The sequence below is a fragment of the Lepus europaeus genome, chromosome 11 (genome assembly GCF_033115175.1).
Source record: "Lepus europaeus isolate LE1 chromosome 11, mLepTim1.pri, whole genome shotgun sequence".
Taxonomy (NCBI): Eukaryota; Metazoa; Chordata; class Mammalia; order Lagomorpha; family Leporidae; genus Lepus; species Lepus europaeus.
The window spans coordinates 89,452,802-89,470,377 of NC_084837.1; the positions used below are offsets into that span (position 1 = coordinate 89,452,802).

The window sequence follows — 17,576 nt, forward strand, 5'->3', positions numbered from 1 at the left end:
CTTTACTTAATCTTCGTGATAACTTTGTAAGGAAGGTGTCTTGTCTCCCCAGGCTCACAGAGGCCCAACAGCTCGCTCGGTGTTCTCATGGATGATCTCCAGTGTTAGGGTCACACCCAGGGTTAAGTTCTGGTTCTGCCTCTTACCTCTCAGCCGTGTGACCTTGGGCCAGCTTCTGAACTGTGAGGTCACAGCAGCAATTACAGCTCAAACAGTTGCTTCTGGAAAAAATAAAGAAAAAAACAGCCAAGAGGCTAAGTGAGAGGGAATGGTTAGAACCCTTCCATAACTTCCCTCCCCATCCCCCTCTCATGGAAAGGAAACCAGCCTGCGAGAAGCAGAAAGAACTTACAGCAGCTAGACCACTGCTTTGTGAATTCTTCAAGACCACCAAACTTCCAATGCTGAAGCTGAGGTAGCAGGCCAGCCCATTAGTTAAAGTGAGATCCATCTCATAAGAAGGAAACCGTTTGTTGAGGCTTGAGAGTTAGAGTCTGAGCCTCTGTAGTTTGAACAAGTAATTTTACTCAGTTTCCTCTTCTCAGTGGGGGTCAATGACACTACCTGTCTCAAGGATTACAAGGAGAATTAAATGAGATGATATACACGGGAATAATGTACTCAGCTCAAGTGTATACTCAGAGCAAGTGCCAAATAACTGTTACCTTAATTTTTAAAATTATTTCTGCAAGACAATTGAACCAAAATTGGCGGTTAACTTGTTGATGCATTTATGGGAATATTCCTGTGTTTTCTTCCTATATCTCCAGACGTGTTTCTAGTCAGTAGGAGCCTTTCAATCAGTGGTACTAGACCTGGGAAGGAGAATGTTCCAGAGCCAGGGTAGAGGGAGGTCCCCCTGACATCAGGCACTCCGTCCCCCACACCTGCTGTTTGCCATACTCCAGCCAGAACGTGCACACACTGCACACAGCCACACAGCCATCTAAGATTCACCACTTCAGAAGGAAACCTCTTTTGCTTATGTGAAGGGGTAGGGGAAAGGGAGGGTTGAGAAGCGCAGCCCTTTTGGCCCTTGATATTAGCCTTGCCATCGTCCCATGGGAAGAAGAAACACCATGTTTGTTGTCTCTGTTGTGAACTTCAGCCATGAGACCCTAGACCGTAACTGCCACTTAGGATGGCAGATTATGCTGCTTGATGTTATTCAAGGCCTTTGCAAGAATATCTGGATGCCGTACCCTTAGCCGCGTGCTGAGGTGCTGAGGCTCACTTTCATGCGGCAGTCGCACAGATGAATGTGAGCATAGTTATTTAATTGCACCTGCTGTTCGCCTTCATTAGAACACAGTCCCTGAGAAATAACTAGACAGACAGATTGGCTGTTGTCTTTCCCGAAGACAGTGAAACCTGATGGAGGAGCATTGCTGAAGTGCCCTGGTGGAGGTGACCGGGAGTGGAGACCTGCTAGCATTTCTCTGTTCTCTGGCTCTGCTGAGCTTCCCGGCCCTTGGGGGCAAGGGGGGCGATGGGGGGGGGGGGGACTGCCACTGCTTCCTAGGAGGAAAAAGCTGTGGAGGAGCTTATTTCTGCAGCCGTTACCAGCCCATTACCGAGCCCCATGCCACAATTGACAAGTGAGCTCCGTTTCTGAGGGCCTTCGGTGAGGCTCATGCGTGTGGTAGCACAGAGCGGTCAGGGTCTTCAAGCATAAAACACAGAGAACAAAAGGGAGCAGAAGTAGGAGCGACCGCTGGCACCTGATGGGAACGGATCCCAGCAAAAAGAATCGGCAGCCGTGTGATCTTCCTTTTCTTCCAGAAGAAAGCCTGTGGGTTGTGCACAGTCAGGATTTTCTTTGATATTGCTCTTCCGGGGAAAGCGCCATTTGGATCCCCACACAAAGCAGGCCGGGTGACTCCAGCTGTAGTTCTGTGAGAGAGCCTTCCCGGCTCTGTGTGGAGCAGCCCCCCTCGGCACCCAGCCAGCTCCTGGCGGAGCCTGACCTCTGGCGCTGACCCCCGATTGTGCTGGGGGCGGGGGGCTGGGCGGTGGGCGGAGGCACCTTTTGTGAGGAGCTGTGGAGAGCACAGGCTCTCGAGGGCTGGGGCCTTTATTAGCGAGCTCCAGCCCGATGCTGGTCATGGAGATTGTTTAATGGCTAATTGATGTGGCGTGTGGAAAGATACAGTTTCCTGCATGAGGCAGTTATGGGTGGCGACGCGGGTTGTCTCAACATGATACCAATTTCCACAGTCAATTTGGCCAATTCACTGGGAAAAAAAAAAATCCGTCCAACGGGCCTGAAAATCAGTAAGAGCAGTTACTGGAGGTTACTGAGGCAACCCTGGTTAGTTGGCCGGATTTTTCATGTTGAAACCAGTCATTTTCACACTTGATACCCAACCGTCTTCGTTGTTCGGAGACGTTGAGGTCAGCCAGATGATGTTTGAGAAGCGGTACCTTCCTTTAAATATTTGTAATCACAGTGAATCAGAAAAATCACCCTTTAACCATAAAAATGTGTGAGATAGCAGCTTAACCGAGGCTTCATGCCTCCTCATAGTGAGAGTGACCATGGTAACCACAAAGCACCTGCAAAACTATAGATTACCAATTAGTTTGTTCGTAGTTACTTAGTAATGTTAATGATAAATCAGGTTGTGTTTTGAGGCTAATTTTTAAGAACAGCCTTGTTGATGGTATCTTCTGTGCCATAAACATTATCCACATTAAGCATAGGACTCAACAGTTTTTAGCTCACACATCGAGTTGTGCAGCCGCCACCACAATCCATTTAGAACGTCTCCATCGCCTCCCCCAGGAAAAAGCGTCATGCTCTTTTGCAGTCAGTCCCTGCTCCTGGCCACAGCCCCAGGAAATCGCTAATCTGTTTTCTGACTACATTTGCCTTTTCTGGATTTTCTTAAAGAGCTTTTTTGTTTTTGCTTTTGCAAAAGTTACAGAAAGAGGAGTAGAGACAGAGAGAGAGATCGTCCATTCTCTGGTTCACTCCCCAAATGGCCCCAACAGCCGGGGCTGGGCCAGGCCAAGGCCAGGAGCCTAGAGATGTTTCCTGGTCTCCCATGTTGGTGCAGGGGCCCAAAGACTTTGGCCATTTTCCACTGCTTTCCCAGACACATTAGCAGGCAGCAGAATTGGAAGTGGGGCGGCCAGGTCTTGAACTGAGGCCATATGGGATGCTAGCATCACAGGCAGAGGCTTAACCTTATATGCCATGATTCTGGCCCTTTATTTATTTATCTACCTACCTACCTACCTGTCTGTCTGTCTATCTATTTATTGAAAGCCAAGATTGTCTTAGAAAGGAGAGACAGATCTTCCATCTGCTGGTTCCCTTCCCTACATGCCTGCAACAGCTTGGCTAAACCAAAGCTAGGAGCCAGGAACTCCATCTGGGTCTCCTACAGGAGTGGCAGGGGCCCAGCACTTGAGCCATCATCTGCTGCCTCCCAGGATGCATTAGCAGGAAGCTGGCTTGTATGTGGAGGTGCCAGGGCTTGAACAAACTCTCTGATATGGAATACGGGCACCCCAAATGTCAACCTGCTCAGCCGTGGCACGGTGCCAGCCCTGGGGCTAATGTTAACTCAGCATCAGGCCCCTGTAGAAAGCCACATAGTCTTTTTAGTCAGTGTGACACAGGCCCTTGTGTGCACCCTCTTCCATTCTTCCCTCTCCTTGATCGTTTTCTAACAATCTTCCAAGCGCTTCAAATTATTGGGCAGAACTACGTCATCACCGTCTATTATCTACTTGGCCTACCACTGCTGCAACTCAGAGATCCATTACATCATCATTAAAAGGCCCAGCTTACTGTGAAATCTCACTGAAAGCCTAGTAAAATATTGTGACAGGAGACACATGTTGTGACTGGGTAATTGGTAACTCGTGTGTGTTCCCAGCTGAACAGCACTTGCCGCTCGGAAGGAAGCCTGCCTTCGGAGAGAGGGTGTTTGATGAAATTTAGCCTCGTCTAGTGTTTGGTGTGGTCTTGTAGATGAGGGGATCCACATTCAGATTTTCTAGGGTCTCTTATGACTGAGTCTACAAAGCAATAACTTGCACTAATATTTAGCATGTTCAAGATTACCAAATGTTTTCCCCATTCATTTGATTCACTCAGCAATTCATTGAGAACCAGCTCTGTGCAGACCAGTGCTAAACACAGTCTCAATTCTTAGCACAACTTTGTCACTGTAGGAAGATGAGATAGCAAGGTCTGACATCCGAGATCAGGGTTGGTAGCCAGTCTTCCTATTCTGACAAGGCCATCAGTGGAAAATCAAAGTTGTTATAAAAATTAAGTGCAGCTGTGCTTAGCACTGAGCGTGAGAGCACGTGTGTGTATGTATGTGCTCATTGACTCGGGCTTAAATGACTGGTTCAGTCTCATGGTCAAAATGCAGGCTCCAGGCTCTGGGAGGGAGTTGAGAAGGTATTTCCTGTGGTTTCACCCTGCTTCCTTTGAGAGGCTCTGACTATCGGGAATGCCAAAAGCCGGTCGGGGAGCTGCCTCCTGTAGCCTAGTGGTTAGAATGCCCACGTCCAGTGTCAGAGTGCCTGGGTTCCATTCCTGGCTCAGGCTCCTGACTCCAGTCTCCTGCCAGTGCAGTCCTAGGAGACAGTGGTGATGGCAAAGGTAATTGTGGTCTTGCTGCACTCATTGAAGACCGGGCTTGCATTCCTGGCTCTGGCCTTGGTCCAGCCCTAGCCATTGAGGGCGACTGGGGAGTGATCCAGCAGAAGGGAGCTCCCTGTCTCTTTGTGTGTTTCTGTGTCTCTTTCTCCTGTCTCTCACACATCCACACGGAAAGCGGATTTCCGTAAGATAACCGATTTTTGTCTGACATGAAAGAACAATATCCCATCTCGCTTTATCTCACTTTCTTTAACATCATGTTGACGGCTTGGCCAAGATCCATGAAAACAGAACCTCAAGTGAGGGAGCATCAGTACGTGATATTTATACTTGATGCAAACGGGGACTAAAATGAGTTTGGAGTTCCATTAGAGGCCTGTATGTTGCCATAGGAAAAGCTTGATTCTCCTTAGTGGCAGGAAAAGGACCTGTAATTCCAGGCTTCTGCACACCTCATTTGTATTTTCTTTGAGAAAATGTCTCCGTTAAAATCAATGCCCTACTATTCATTTAAGCTCCCTTGCCTTCAATAAAACTAATTGATAAACCCTAATAATTAATGGTCTGATTAAACCAAAATGACTTACATCTGCCCTGATGATTGCCATTTATAATCAGTCACTTTAATGACTCATCTTTTCTGTGCTTTGCTTACAGAAGAAAGGCTATGATGTTTTTAAGTGAGCTGAATGAAAAACTATGTGCCTTCATTCGCTGTTTGTTTTCCATAACTTGATACTGCATTAAAACAGGCATAGATAAAACTACCTCCTTCAGAGGGATCTTTCTGCCTAATCTCTTGTGTTATTGTGTACAGCTTGGAGTAAAGTTCAAAACAAAGCAAATAAAACAAAAATCAAATCATTTCAGTGTTCCTGGAGCTATACTTGAAAGTTGTAGAATTTTCATGTTTTAAATGAAAATTTGAAGTAGTAATTTCAGTGTCATTGTTGTTAGCTCAGATCTGAAGGTGGAATATTTTGTGCAAGATAAAGCAGAACTTAAACTGGGGGGGACAGCTATCGATAGTTAACATTTAAAGAGATCCTACATGCTTCAAATTCTGCCACTTAATTTCAGATTTATGTTAACTGAAGTCATAATTTCTTTTTTTTTTTTAGATTTATTTTATTTACTTGAAACACAGAGTTACAAGAGAGGGAGAGACAGAGGGAGAGGTCTTCCATCTGCTGGTTCACTCCCCAGATGGCTGCAACAGCCAGAGCCGAGCTGATCCGAAGCCAGGAGCCAGAAACTTCTTCCAGGTTTCCCACATGGGTGCAGGGGCCCATGCACTTGGGGCACCTTCCACTGCTTTCCCAGGCGTATTAACAGGGAGCTGGATTGGAAGAGGAGCAGCTGGGACTCGAACCAGTACCCATATGGGATGCCAGCACCATAGTCCAGGGCTTTAACTCACCGTGCCACACTAATTTCTATCCCATCTACTTCACAAAAGGAATTTAGGTGGTTTATTATAATTGGACCCAAACGATGAGCATAAGACAAAAATAAAGAAGGATCCTTGCACTTCTTCCCATGGAGGAATCGCTGCTGTGGGAGTTGCTCTCCACCAAGAACAATTAGGAAGTCAGGAACAATTCACAGAATAACTGTGTTGAGACGTTAGACAGTAAGTAGCGTGATCTCCAGGAGAACAAGTGATGTGAACCCTACATTCACCCAGACTTTCTGCCTGGAAACCCAGACAGCCCAGAAGCTCTTAGCACAAGGAGGCAAACGTGGCTGGAATTTACAGGGCAGAGCCCTGGAGGGGGAGGGACTAAGCAGAGGAAGAGTTCCAGAAAGTGTTATGGGGGTTCACCTGAGTCCTTGGCCAAATGTCAACCTCTGCATTCTGTGGGTGAGATCTTATAAAACTAGGAAGAAAGTTCCTGGTGAACTATAAGCCAAACAATTCCCAAAGCTTATACAGGTTGGGAATCTTTTTAATTCCAGCCAACCAGTCTGGGAGAGGCCTCACTGGGAATATTCAAGAGAGGGTTTGGGAGGGTCCTGCTTTGGTAGTGGGGCTAAACTATCCACCAGAGGGGCTACTCTGGACTCCCCAAAGATAAATGTAAAATGAGCCTTAAAACAAGGCAGCTGTGCACAGTCACTTCCCTGCTGGCTGGTATGAAGTCTACCATTCTTCAAGGGATCAGTGCAAAATGCAGTACTCAGCGTATAAGCGTCACAGTGTCTGATATCCAACAAATAAAAGTAATGGACAAGCAAGTAGTTTTGTTGTGATTATGGGTGAAAGATCATTATCAGGAGAAAAGTCAGACTATAGAAAGATATGCCCTCACACACATACACCAGAGATAGTGAACTTAGCAGATAAGGACTTTAGAATATCTGTTATAGAAATTACAAATATGGAGGCCAGCACTGTGGCGTAGTGGGTAAAGCCACCACCTACAGTACTGGCATCCCATATGGATGCCAGTTCAAGTCCCAGCTGCTCCATTTCTGATCCAGGTCTCTGCTGTGGCCTTGGAAGGCAGTAGAAGATGACCCAAGTCCTTGGGCCCCTGCACCCACGTGGGAGACCTGGAAGAAGCTCCTGGCTCCTAGCTTCAGATCAGCACAGCTCCAGCCATTGCAGCCAATTGGGGAGTGAACCAGTGGATGGAAGACCTCTCTCTCTCTCTGCCTCTCCTTCTCTCTCTGTGTAACTCTGACTTTCAAATAAATAAATCTTTAAAAAAAAAAAGAAATTACAAATATGCCTAAAGATTTCAAGGAAAGCATGAGCATAATGAGGAGAGAAATGAAAGACATGAGGAGGAACCAAATGGAACACCTGGAGATGAAAAATAAAACATGTGTAATAAAAATTTCAAAAGAGAGGGAGGGGAAGAGGGAACAAAAAGTAGTTTCAAGAAATAGTGGGCTAAAACTTTGCAAAATTGGTACAAACCTGTGAACTCCCAGATCTAAAAAATCCAGTGAACTCCAACCAAAAAAAACTCAAAATCACATCAAAATTTTGAGGTAAACATTTGGCCTCGCAGTTAAGATGCTGGCTAGAATGTCCATGTCCCATATGGGAGTGCCTGGGTTCAATACTCCTGACTCTAGCTTCTTGCCGGTGCACCGCCTGGGAGGCAGAAGTGACGGCTCAGGTAACTGTCTTCCTCTCACCCACATGAGAGATCCGGATTGAGTACCCAATTCTAGATATCAAAGGAGCTCACTGCCTCTTTTTTTTTAAAAAAAAGATTTATTTTTATTTATTTGAAAGAGCTACACAGAGAGAGGTAGAAACAGAGAGAGAGATATTCCATCTGCTGGTTCACTCCCCAGATGGCCACAACGGCTGGAGCTGCACTGATCCAAAACCAGGAGCCAGGAGCTTCTTCTGGGTCTCCCATGTGGGTGCAGGGGCCGAAGCACTTGAACCATCTTCCACTGCTTTCCCAGGCCATAGCAGAGAGCTGGATCAGAAGTGGAGCAGCCAGGACTAGAACCAGTACCCATATGGGATGCCAGCACTTCAGGCCAGGGCTTTAACCTGCTGTACCACAGCGCCAGCCCCACTCACTCCTTCTTATGTGTCTGTCTCTAAAGTAAATTTTTTAATCAAAATCTTTAAAGCTAGTGATTAATAAGAAAATCTTTAAACTATCCAGAGAAAACATGTTAAGTAGAAAGGAACAAAAATAAGAATGACAGGCAACTTCTTGTCAGAAGCTATGTAAGCCAGAAAGTAATGGAAACACATCTTTAAAATTTGTAAGAAAAAAAAAAAAAAAAAAGCTGCCAATCCAGAATTCTATGCCCACTGAGTGTATTTTCCAAAAATAACAGCTAAATAAAGACTTTTTCAGACAAATAAGCCCAAGAGAGTTCATGGCCAGTGGACCAGCATTATAATATGCTCAAGGAGGGTGTGTGTTGTGCAGCAGGTTAAGCTGCTGCTCGGAACATCCACATCTCATATTGGAGCACCTGTCTGAATCCTGGCTGCTCCGCTTCCGGTCCAGCTTCCTGCTAACGTGCCCTGGGAGGCAGCAGAGGAGGGCTCAAGTGCTTAGGTCCCTTTCACTCACATGGGAAACCAAAATGAGATTCCTGGTTCCTGGCTTTGGCCTGGCCAAGCCCTGACTGTTGAAAGCATCTGGTGAGTGGACCAGCAGATGGAAGATATCTCCTAGCAGATGGAGGATTCTCTCTCTCTCTCCCTCTCTCTCTCTCTCTGTGTCTGCCTTTCAAATAAATAAAAATAAAATAAGTAAACATCAAAATGTTAAAGGAAGTTATTTAGGTGGAAGGAAAACAAAACCAGATGTATGGTTAAGTCCGTACAAAGGAGTAAATGGTGCCATAAGTAGTAACCACATAGATGAATACAGAAGACTTTTACACGCTAAATATCTATGAAAGACTGTTTAAAGCAAAAATAAAAACATTGTATTGCAAGGCTTATAGTGCACATAGAAGAGAGATATCTAACAATAGTTTAAAAGATGGGAGAAAGAAAACAGGAATACAGAATTGTGAGGCTGGTACCTTGTAAGTGAAGTACCCTGATGTTATTTGAAGGTAGGCTATGAAAAGTTAAAGAAGTGTGTTGTAAATCCTAGAAAACCCATTAAAAATAAAAGTTTTAAACAGGGACTGGCAAACTTTAGTCCATGGGCCAAATTTGACTCTCTGCCTGTTTTATCAATCAAGTGTTATTTGATTACAGCCACACCCATTCATTTACTGGTAGCTTGTGGTTACTTTTTCACTGTAGCAGCAGAATTTGAGCACTTGGAACAAAATCCGTGTGATTCTCAAAGCCTGAAGTGTTTACTTTATGGTCCTTTGCAGAAAGTGTGCCAGCCTCCCACTTAGACCTCGATAGAAAAGAATGCTAAAAAAACAGCCCAACTATTCCAAGAGAAGGCAGGAAAAGCAGACAGAAGGAACAGAGAACAGATAGGACAAATAGTACACAATGGTACATTTTAACTCAACCATGTCAGTGACTGCATTAAATGTCAATAATCTAAACTCCAATTAAAGGCACAGATGTCACGCTTTTAAGAGAATAAGACCGAGCTATACACCGTTTGCAAGATTTGTCCATGTTAAATATATTGACAGAGCTATACTACTGCAACACTACACATCACACTGTTTTTAGTAACAACAGCAACACCTTGGTGAGTGTGTAATGGATGAGAAAAGGCAAGACAGAATCCACTCAGTGGTTGCCAGAGGCCGGAGGTCAGGGTGTTGTTCCCTGTAAAGGGACGCGGCGAACTCTTTGAGGAAGTGTTCATATTGGGATGTGACTGATGTCAGACTCACGAGACTGCACCTGCTTAATGATTGCAGCAGAATTTATTTCAAAAAGTGAAGTGAAGCACAAGAAGAAGCATTGTTTCAGACGTTCTGAACTTTTTAGAGGCTAAATCGGAGGGAACTACAGTGCATTATGTTGGTCTCGGAGGGAACCACAGTGCATTATACTGGTCTTTTTTTCCAAATGCTGGCCTGCAGACCAGACTGCATTGAATCGGTGTCTGATTCAGTAGGTCTGGGATAGAATGCAAAAAGCTTTATTTTTTAATTGCATAGCGAGACTTGGGAGCTGTTTGGTTGCATCACCTCCCTCGTCTTTAGTAACAGAGACACGCCAGTTGTTCAGAAGGGAAATCCCTGTAGGGTATACGTAGACAACATTGTTACCCTGCTAGCTCATAAGCAGCACTTTTGGTCAAGAACCTCCCTGCAGTTCCTTGGTCTACACACTCCCTTGAGGCCACAGAAGGTCTCAGACATCTGCCTCTGCAGCACCTAGTACTCAATCCGACAGATAGTAAAGCATCCTTATTTGTTGAGTGAATATTTTTGAATGGCTCTGGATTCTTTTAAGATTGATTGATTGATTGATTGATTGAGTGAGTGAGTGATTTGAAAGGCAGAGCTACAGAGGTGCAGAGAGAGAGAGAGGTCTTCCATCCTTTGGTTCTCTCCACAAATGGCTGCAATGGCTGGAGCTAAGCTGATCCAAAGCCAGGAGCCAGGAGCTTCTTCTGGGTCTCCCACATGGGTGCAGGGCCCAAGCACTTAGGCCATCTGCTGCTGCTTTCCCAGACCATCGCAGAGAGGTGGATCAGAAATGGAGCAGCCAAGACTCAAACCAGCTACACTACAGTGCCCACCCCAGCTCTGGATTCTTACAATGAAGAATGTTCATTTAGAAACACGCTCCTGCTGACCTGTGTTCTCAGTGGGAGAAACTGCAGTTCCTCCTTAGTCCAATGTAGGAGCTGTACATTTCAGAGCTGCAGATCCACAGAGCAGGAGCAAGCCTGGAAGGAGGCCAGTGAGAGGAGACGCAGGGGGCAGGGTGGTGAGGATGAGAGCCCCGGGCGGGGCCGGCTCACAAGGACCTTCTAGACCACAGAGGGAATGTCACGTTTGATTCAGTTGTAAAAGTCTTGGATGTTTGGGGCAGAGAAGTTGATGTGGTCCGATTCGCATTCTAAAGGATCCCATTAACTGCCTTGTTGAACACAGACTGTAATAGGGCAGATGTGAAAATAGGGAGACCAGTTTTGTCCAGGAGTGAGTGCGCAAATAAATATGCTGGCAAAAATGTTTCCTCACAAGCATTAAATTGCATTTGTAGCTCTACTTATTGGACTTTAGAAATTACTTTCTTTTTCAAGCTAGTATTTTACTCAAAATCAGCTGAAGTTGCCACAGCAGGGGCCAGCATTGTTGTGGTATAGCAGGGAAAGCCTGTGCCTGCAATACCTGCATCCTATATGGGTGCCAGTTCGAGTCCCGACTGCTCCACTTCCAATCCAGTTCCCTTCTAATGCACTTGGGAAAGCAGCAGATGATGGCCCAAGTGCTTGTGCCCCTGCAGCTATATGGGAGACCCAGATGGAGTTCCTGGATCCTGGATCCTGGCTTTGGCCTGGCCCAGCCCTGGCCATGACTGTCACTTGGGGAGTAAGCCAGGGGATGGAAGATCTCTCTGTGTTTTCCCCATACCCGTCCAGCTCTTAACTCTGCCTTTCAAATAAATAAAATAAGTCTTTAGAAAATAGATTGCTACAGCAGCAGTAGAAATTGTTTCCTGAGTAGAATGGATCATTTTTGGTAGTTTGTTTGATAACCAAATACCTTAGTTTATAGAGTGTTTGGCAGCTTTTTAAAAAAAGACATTTATTCATTTTAAAGGCAAAGTTAGAGAGAGAGAGAGAGAGAGAGAGAGAGAACTTGCATCCGCTGGTTCACTCCTCACATGGCTGCAAGAGTAAGAGCTGGGCTGATCCAAAGCCAGGAACTTCTTTGGGGTCTCCCATGAGGATACCAGGACCCAAGCACTTGGGCCATCCTCCACTGCTTTCCCAGGCCATCAGCAGGGAGCTATATCAGAAGTAGAGCAGCCGGGACTCGAGGCAGCGCCTGTGTCATGCTGGAGCTACAGGTGGTGGCTTCACCTGCTGCACCGCAGTTTGAAAGTTTTAAAAAGCAATTCTACGTTCATTGTCTCATCTGATCCTCATAGTCCTAGGAGATTGACATAGCAGTGATTATTATCTCCCTACAGTGGTGGAAACCAAAACATCACGTTCCAAGTCCAAAGTCTCAAGCCAAGGTGATGGCAGGGCCCAAAAGACAGAAATCCATGTCTTCTGTTCCTCCTACCTTTCTTTAAATAGGTCTATTATGTATTATTGTGTCTAAAAATATTGCTGGGGAGGGGGCATTTATGTTAGCAAATTTAATATATTGTCTAAGAAGCCATAAGCAAAACGCCGTGCTTGGAGGGGATCCACCCAAAGCACTGGAAGAAGGAGTCATATCATAGGACGTGCCTTCTAGAGTCTGGTCATAGAGCCCTCCTTGCCTTCTAGAGTCTGGTCTAGCGGTTTGTTGTTTCACTCACCCTCTCTGTTGACCATTTAAGTCAGGTGCGTGTCTGATTGGAGTTGAGGATTTGCTGCTTCTAGGAGCTCAAAATACACATTCACTGTCTCCGTCTGAGGTGGCGGCTTCGGAGGGGTTTAGGGCATCGATAAATAAAGGGACAGATTGTACACAAGAAAAAGGTTCCAGGTCGAGGGTCTGCCATGAGAATTAGATCTGGAAATGAGAACAGGCCGTGTGGGCCCTCGTGTTTGTTGTATCAAGTGTCTACTCCGGCTGCGTGCCGTGCATTGGGCCAACCCCTGGGGCAAACTTGAAAGCACAGCTTTACTCTTAAGGAGTTCACATTCCGTAGGGGAGAAAAAATGTCAAGAAAGTGGTGGACCTGAGGTTTAATGTGTTGATGTAAGAATTCTGCTGAAAGTGGGGAAGATTGCAGGTCCAGAGACCAGCTGGTGGAAGGTCTTCCACCTGCCTGGGCACCCCTGCTCATGTTCCAGGAAAGAGTGCCCCACCACAGCTATAGTGAGTGCAGTCAGGAGGCACGTGCAGACACGCCCTGTGACTCACCCCCCATCGCTGGGCAGCAGCATCAGTGTAAAGCAGTACTGTGTGCCCGTGGTTTCCATCCTGTCATCCAAGTCCACAAATATTTAGTAAGCATTTACCATAGGAAGGTACTTCAAAAAGTGTGTGGAAAGTGGAATTAAAAGATAAGTTTATGGGGCTGGCACCGTGACGTAGTAGGTTAAAGCCTCTGTCTGTGGCACCAGCATCCCACATGGGCGTCAGTTCGAGTCCCAGCTCCTCTACTTCTAATTCAGCTCCCTGCTGATGGCCTGGAAAAGCACTAGAAGATGGCCCAAGTGCTTGTGCCCCTGTACACAAATGGGAGACTTGGAAGAAGCTCCCGGCTCCTGACTTCAGATTGGCCCAGCTCCTGCCATTGTGGCCATTTGGGGAGTGAACCAGCAGATGGAGGATTCTCTCTCTGTCTCTGTCTCTCCTTGGCTGTAACTCTGCCTGTCAAATAAATAAATCTTTTAAAAAAGAAGAAAAAAGATAAATTTATGTCAGTGCAGAAATTTTTTGAAATCCTTGAGGCTTTTGGATATTACACATTTTCCATGACCTTTGTGAAGGCCCCTTATATTTGCATAGATTTGAATTTGCTGCACCAAAATAAACTCCTCTTTTAATTAATTCCATTTTCCATGAACTTTAAAAAAAAAAAAAACTAAGCTTTATTTATTTATTTTAAAGGTAAAGTTAACAAAGGGAGAGGGAGAGACACAGAGAGCTCCCATTCCCTGTTCACTCCCCATATGGCCACAATGGCCGGGGCTGGGCTGGGCCGAAGCCAGGAGCCAGGAGCTTCTTCCAGGTCTCCCATGTGGGTGCAGGGGCCCAAGGACTTGGGCCGTCCTCCATTGCTTTCTCAGGCCATTAACAGGGAGCTGGATAAGAAGTGGAGCAGCCCAGACACAAACTAGTGCCCATATGGGATGCCAGCGCTGCAGGTGGCAGCCCAAACCACTATGCCACAAGGCCAACCCTTTCCATGAAACTATTAGAAAAGTCATTTATTTGAAAGGTAGAGAGAGTGAAAGAGAGACAAAGTGACAGAGAAGGAGAGAGAGGTGATCTCCCATCTACTCATTCATTCCTTATAAATGCCCACAATAGCCTGGCTGAGCCAGGTCAAAGCCAGAAGTCGGGAACTCAGGTCTCCTACATGGGTGGCAGGAACCAAGTACTTGAGCCATCTCCTTCTGCCTCCCGGGGCTCACATTAATTAAATCTGGAATCAGGAGCGGAGCTGGGACTCGGACCCAGGCACTCTGGTGTGGGATGTAGGCATTTCGAGTTGGTGTCTTAACCACTGTGCCACACACCCTCGCTTCTTCAGACTGTGTGTGTGGTGCTGAGAGTGAAGCAGTGAATAAGAGAGAGAAAGTCCCTGGCCTCATGGAGTTCACTCATTCAGGCAGCACTCTGAGCTGGGGTGTGAGGCAGCGCCTGCCATACTTCCTGTCACATAGCTAAGTAGGGTTGCACTATTGCTGCCAAGTTTGAACTTGAAATTTGAATTAAGAACCTGCTGTTGGCTAGATAATTGTTGGGGAGTACCCTTTTGTAGGGAGAGTAACTCATTTACAGATCGTTTTTCAAAGGTACATCAGAAGTTCCGAGTCTGTTTGTCAGGTGCAGGGCGGTTGAGGTTACGTGTGCCGTGTTCAATGTAACCACTGTCTGTTCCAGACCACACTTGCCATTAAAGAGGAAGCCTTGCAGCAGGTGCGGCCGAAAGCCGTGTGCTCTCGTCCTGCCCGCATGGTTTCTGTGGGCTCCCTGAATTCCTGGAGAGCGCATTGTTGACATTGTGGACACTTCACAGGATTCCTTTGTGTCGTTATTTAGCAACTGACTGCTTTGATGGCAATTCCTTTGTTAACTGCAACAGCAGTCAGAAATGATGTCCAGGAAAAGACAGACGAAACAATGACTGACAGGTGCATGTGAGCACATAGGTGCACACGTCCTTAGGTCACTTTCCGAGTGCTGTCTGCAGGAGGGTTTGTCACATAAACCACGAGAAACGGCAGTGCTGCTTTCGTTTTCTCATTGTTTCCTTCAGAGGGAACCTGTCTCAGACATCATTGGAGCGATTGTTTTTTCTTGTTTGGCTTCCCTTTGGGTAGCTTGATGGTTACACATACAGAACAAAACTAATCTGAATTTTAATGCAAATTCTTTGCAAGAAAATCATATCTTGTTACCTGCTTGGGAGCAGGGTTAGGGGTATATCTGCTGTTGTTGGAAGCCAAGGTCTGATTTGACTTTCACTGGAAAAAACTGCTGGCATCTATGAAAAACAAGAACGGTTGGAAGTAGGAGAGGGAGGCCCTTACACTTGCTCCCAGGTAAAACGCTTCGCAAAAAATTGTGATTAGGATTTCAGGTTGAACAGATGATGTCATTTCTGCAGTGCAGGGTGTGTGTGTATGTGTGTGTGTGTGAGAGAGAGAGAGAGAGAGAGAGAGAGAGAGAGAGAGAGTTTGCGCACGCACTTTTTGAGAAGCACTGTCCATGCAGTAATCAGTGATGTGGAATTCTCTGGTCCCGCTGTAGATGTGAAGCCCTCCAACATGCTAGTAAACACGAGAGGACAGGTCAAGCTGTGTGACTTCGGAGTCAGCACCCAGGTAGGTCCCTCTTTCCCCTGCACTGCCCACTTGGATTGAAAACATCCCCCTCCTCAGCTGCCAGACAGACAGCAACTCGCATCTTGTCCTCGGCTGGGAGCGTGTTATTCATTTTTAATCTCTGAGCACGTTGCCTTCATCAGAATATGATTGTTCATTGTTTAATGACAGTAAAAACTGCTGATATTGTAATTACTACTTACGAATAGCAAACTTCATTGATATGCAGGTTTGATATGAAAGCGCTCTGGCCAGACAAAAGGGAGGGCAGAGCGGGAGCTGCGCCTGGGGAGCCCAACTGGCCCACAATAAAAATTAATATTGGGAGCAACAATGGTGGAGGGCCATTACAATGTGCAGCACAAATTTTAATTAATTTCCATTTTGGGCCTCCCCCGAGGACCCCGGTGATAGTGACCCACGAGCGCGCCATGATGTTGATTTGAATTGCAGCCACCTTTACTCCCAGCCAAACACGGAGACCAAAGCGGAGGTCAGCATTGCATTATGAGTTGTCAAAGCCTGTTACCCCTCCAGCGTCGTTAGCGTTCGACTCATTCCAGCAACGCGTGGGGCTTCATTCACGTGCTGCGCCATCTGACTAAAACATGCGTGTGTTCAGATTCTACTTGAAATTGCCTTTTTATATCAGGCGGGTTTGGGGTACTAAAGCGATAAGCATCCTTGTTTAAGTGAATTGTTTAAGGTTATCTGCTATAAACTGTAATGCCGTGCCTGTTTAAATTGGAAATCACATTCAAAAGAAAAGAGAGATTGAATCATTTTTAATGCCTTTCTAGATAAATTTGTTCCCTTTTACATAATTTTTAGTTGATTTATAGGAATGATGATTGTAGGTTAAATGAAGAATAATTGCCCATTTTATTTCCACATTATCTTTATATTGTTGTAACAGCCTGCTTTGTCTCATAGCTGGTGAATTCTATAGCCAAGACGTATGTTGGAACAAATGCTTATATGGCGGTAAGTAAACTTATGCAAAAATAACATTTAAAGCCAACATCTTTATGTACTTGGTAGTGTATAATTCTTAGATTAGCTCCACAGCTTTTTAGCTTAGCAGATTATAAATTACAAAGTCAATCTAGTCGTGATCCGATCTTTAAATCTTTCTTAAAGACATTAAAGTTGGTGCCGGAGCCATCAGCTTATCTGGTCTGTTGCCTTCACGGGTTGGTGCAGGTTGGAAATCACTGTGTTTTGGGGTTGAATCCTACAGAAAAACTGCACCTCCCAGTATAGTGGCTGTTCTTCTACGTTGTTTGTTTAATTAACGCCTGAGTGTACCAAAACGTCAGTCAATAAGATTGGTTGTTTTTCCCAGGAATATAAACACATTTGTCACCAAATCAAAGTTAGATGATGGATGTGGCCAAGTTTTATTTATGGATCTGTGAGCGTGAGAGTTTAGCAGGCAGTTCTCTCTGGAACCCGTGCCACTGTGTTTTGTGTCCTTGTTGGATCCATGCCTAGCGTAAAGTAGCTTACTTGGTTTCAAGGAAATGAATTCACTGAGACCAAGAAGTGGAGGCATAGGCTTGTTTCAGAGAGCAGTGTGGACTTGGCTTTGAACTTCTGCCTCACCACGCTGGTAAGGGAAGTTGCTGGAGTCCGAAAAAATGCTTACGTGAATTGTGCCCGCGGCCATTTCAAGAACAGAAGGGAAAAACCAAGTAGACATCTTATCTAGTATCATTTTAGGGCGAAGGGTTTTTTTTTTTTATTTTAACATCTGAAGATTAATTCTTACAGTGGGGGTGCTCTCGGTTTGTTAGGTGGTACTTTTCATTCCTTATAGCTGTAGAAGTTACATGACGTTCATATGGATAGAACTGTGC

The 17,576-nt window shown here is 45.6% G+C and overlaps 1 protein-coding gene across 10 annotated transcripts in view; it reads left to right on the forward strand.

Annotated features, from left to right (window-relative positions):
* MAP2K5 (mitogen-activated protein kinase kinase 5) overlaps window positions 1-17,576 on the forward strand; it is a 272,187-nt gene that overhangs the window by 136,099 nt on the left and 118,512 nt on the right. For all 10 annotated transcript variants that reach the window (XM_062206201.1, XM_062206200.1, XM_062206203.1 and 7 more), the window contains exons 14-15: window positions 15,644-15,717; window positions 16,651-16,701. In XM_062206201.1, coding sequence (XP_062062185.1) covers window positions 15,644-15,717; window positions 16,651-16,701 — 125 coding nt within the window. The remainder of the gene's footprint in view (window positions 1-15,643; window positions 15,718-16,650; window positions 16,702-17,576) is intronic.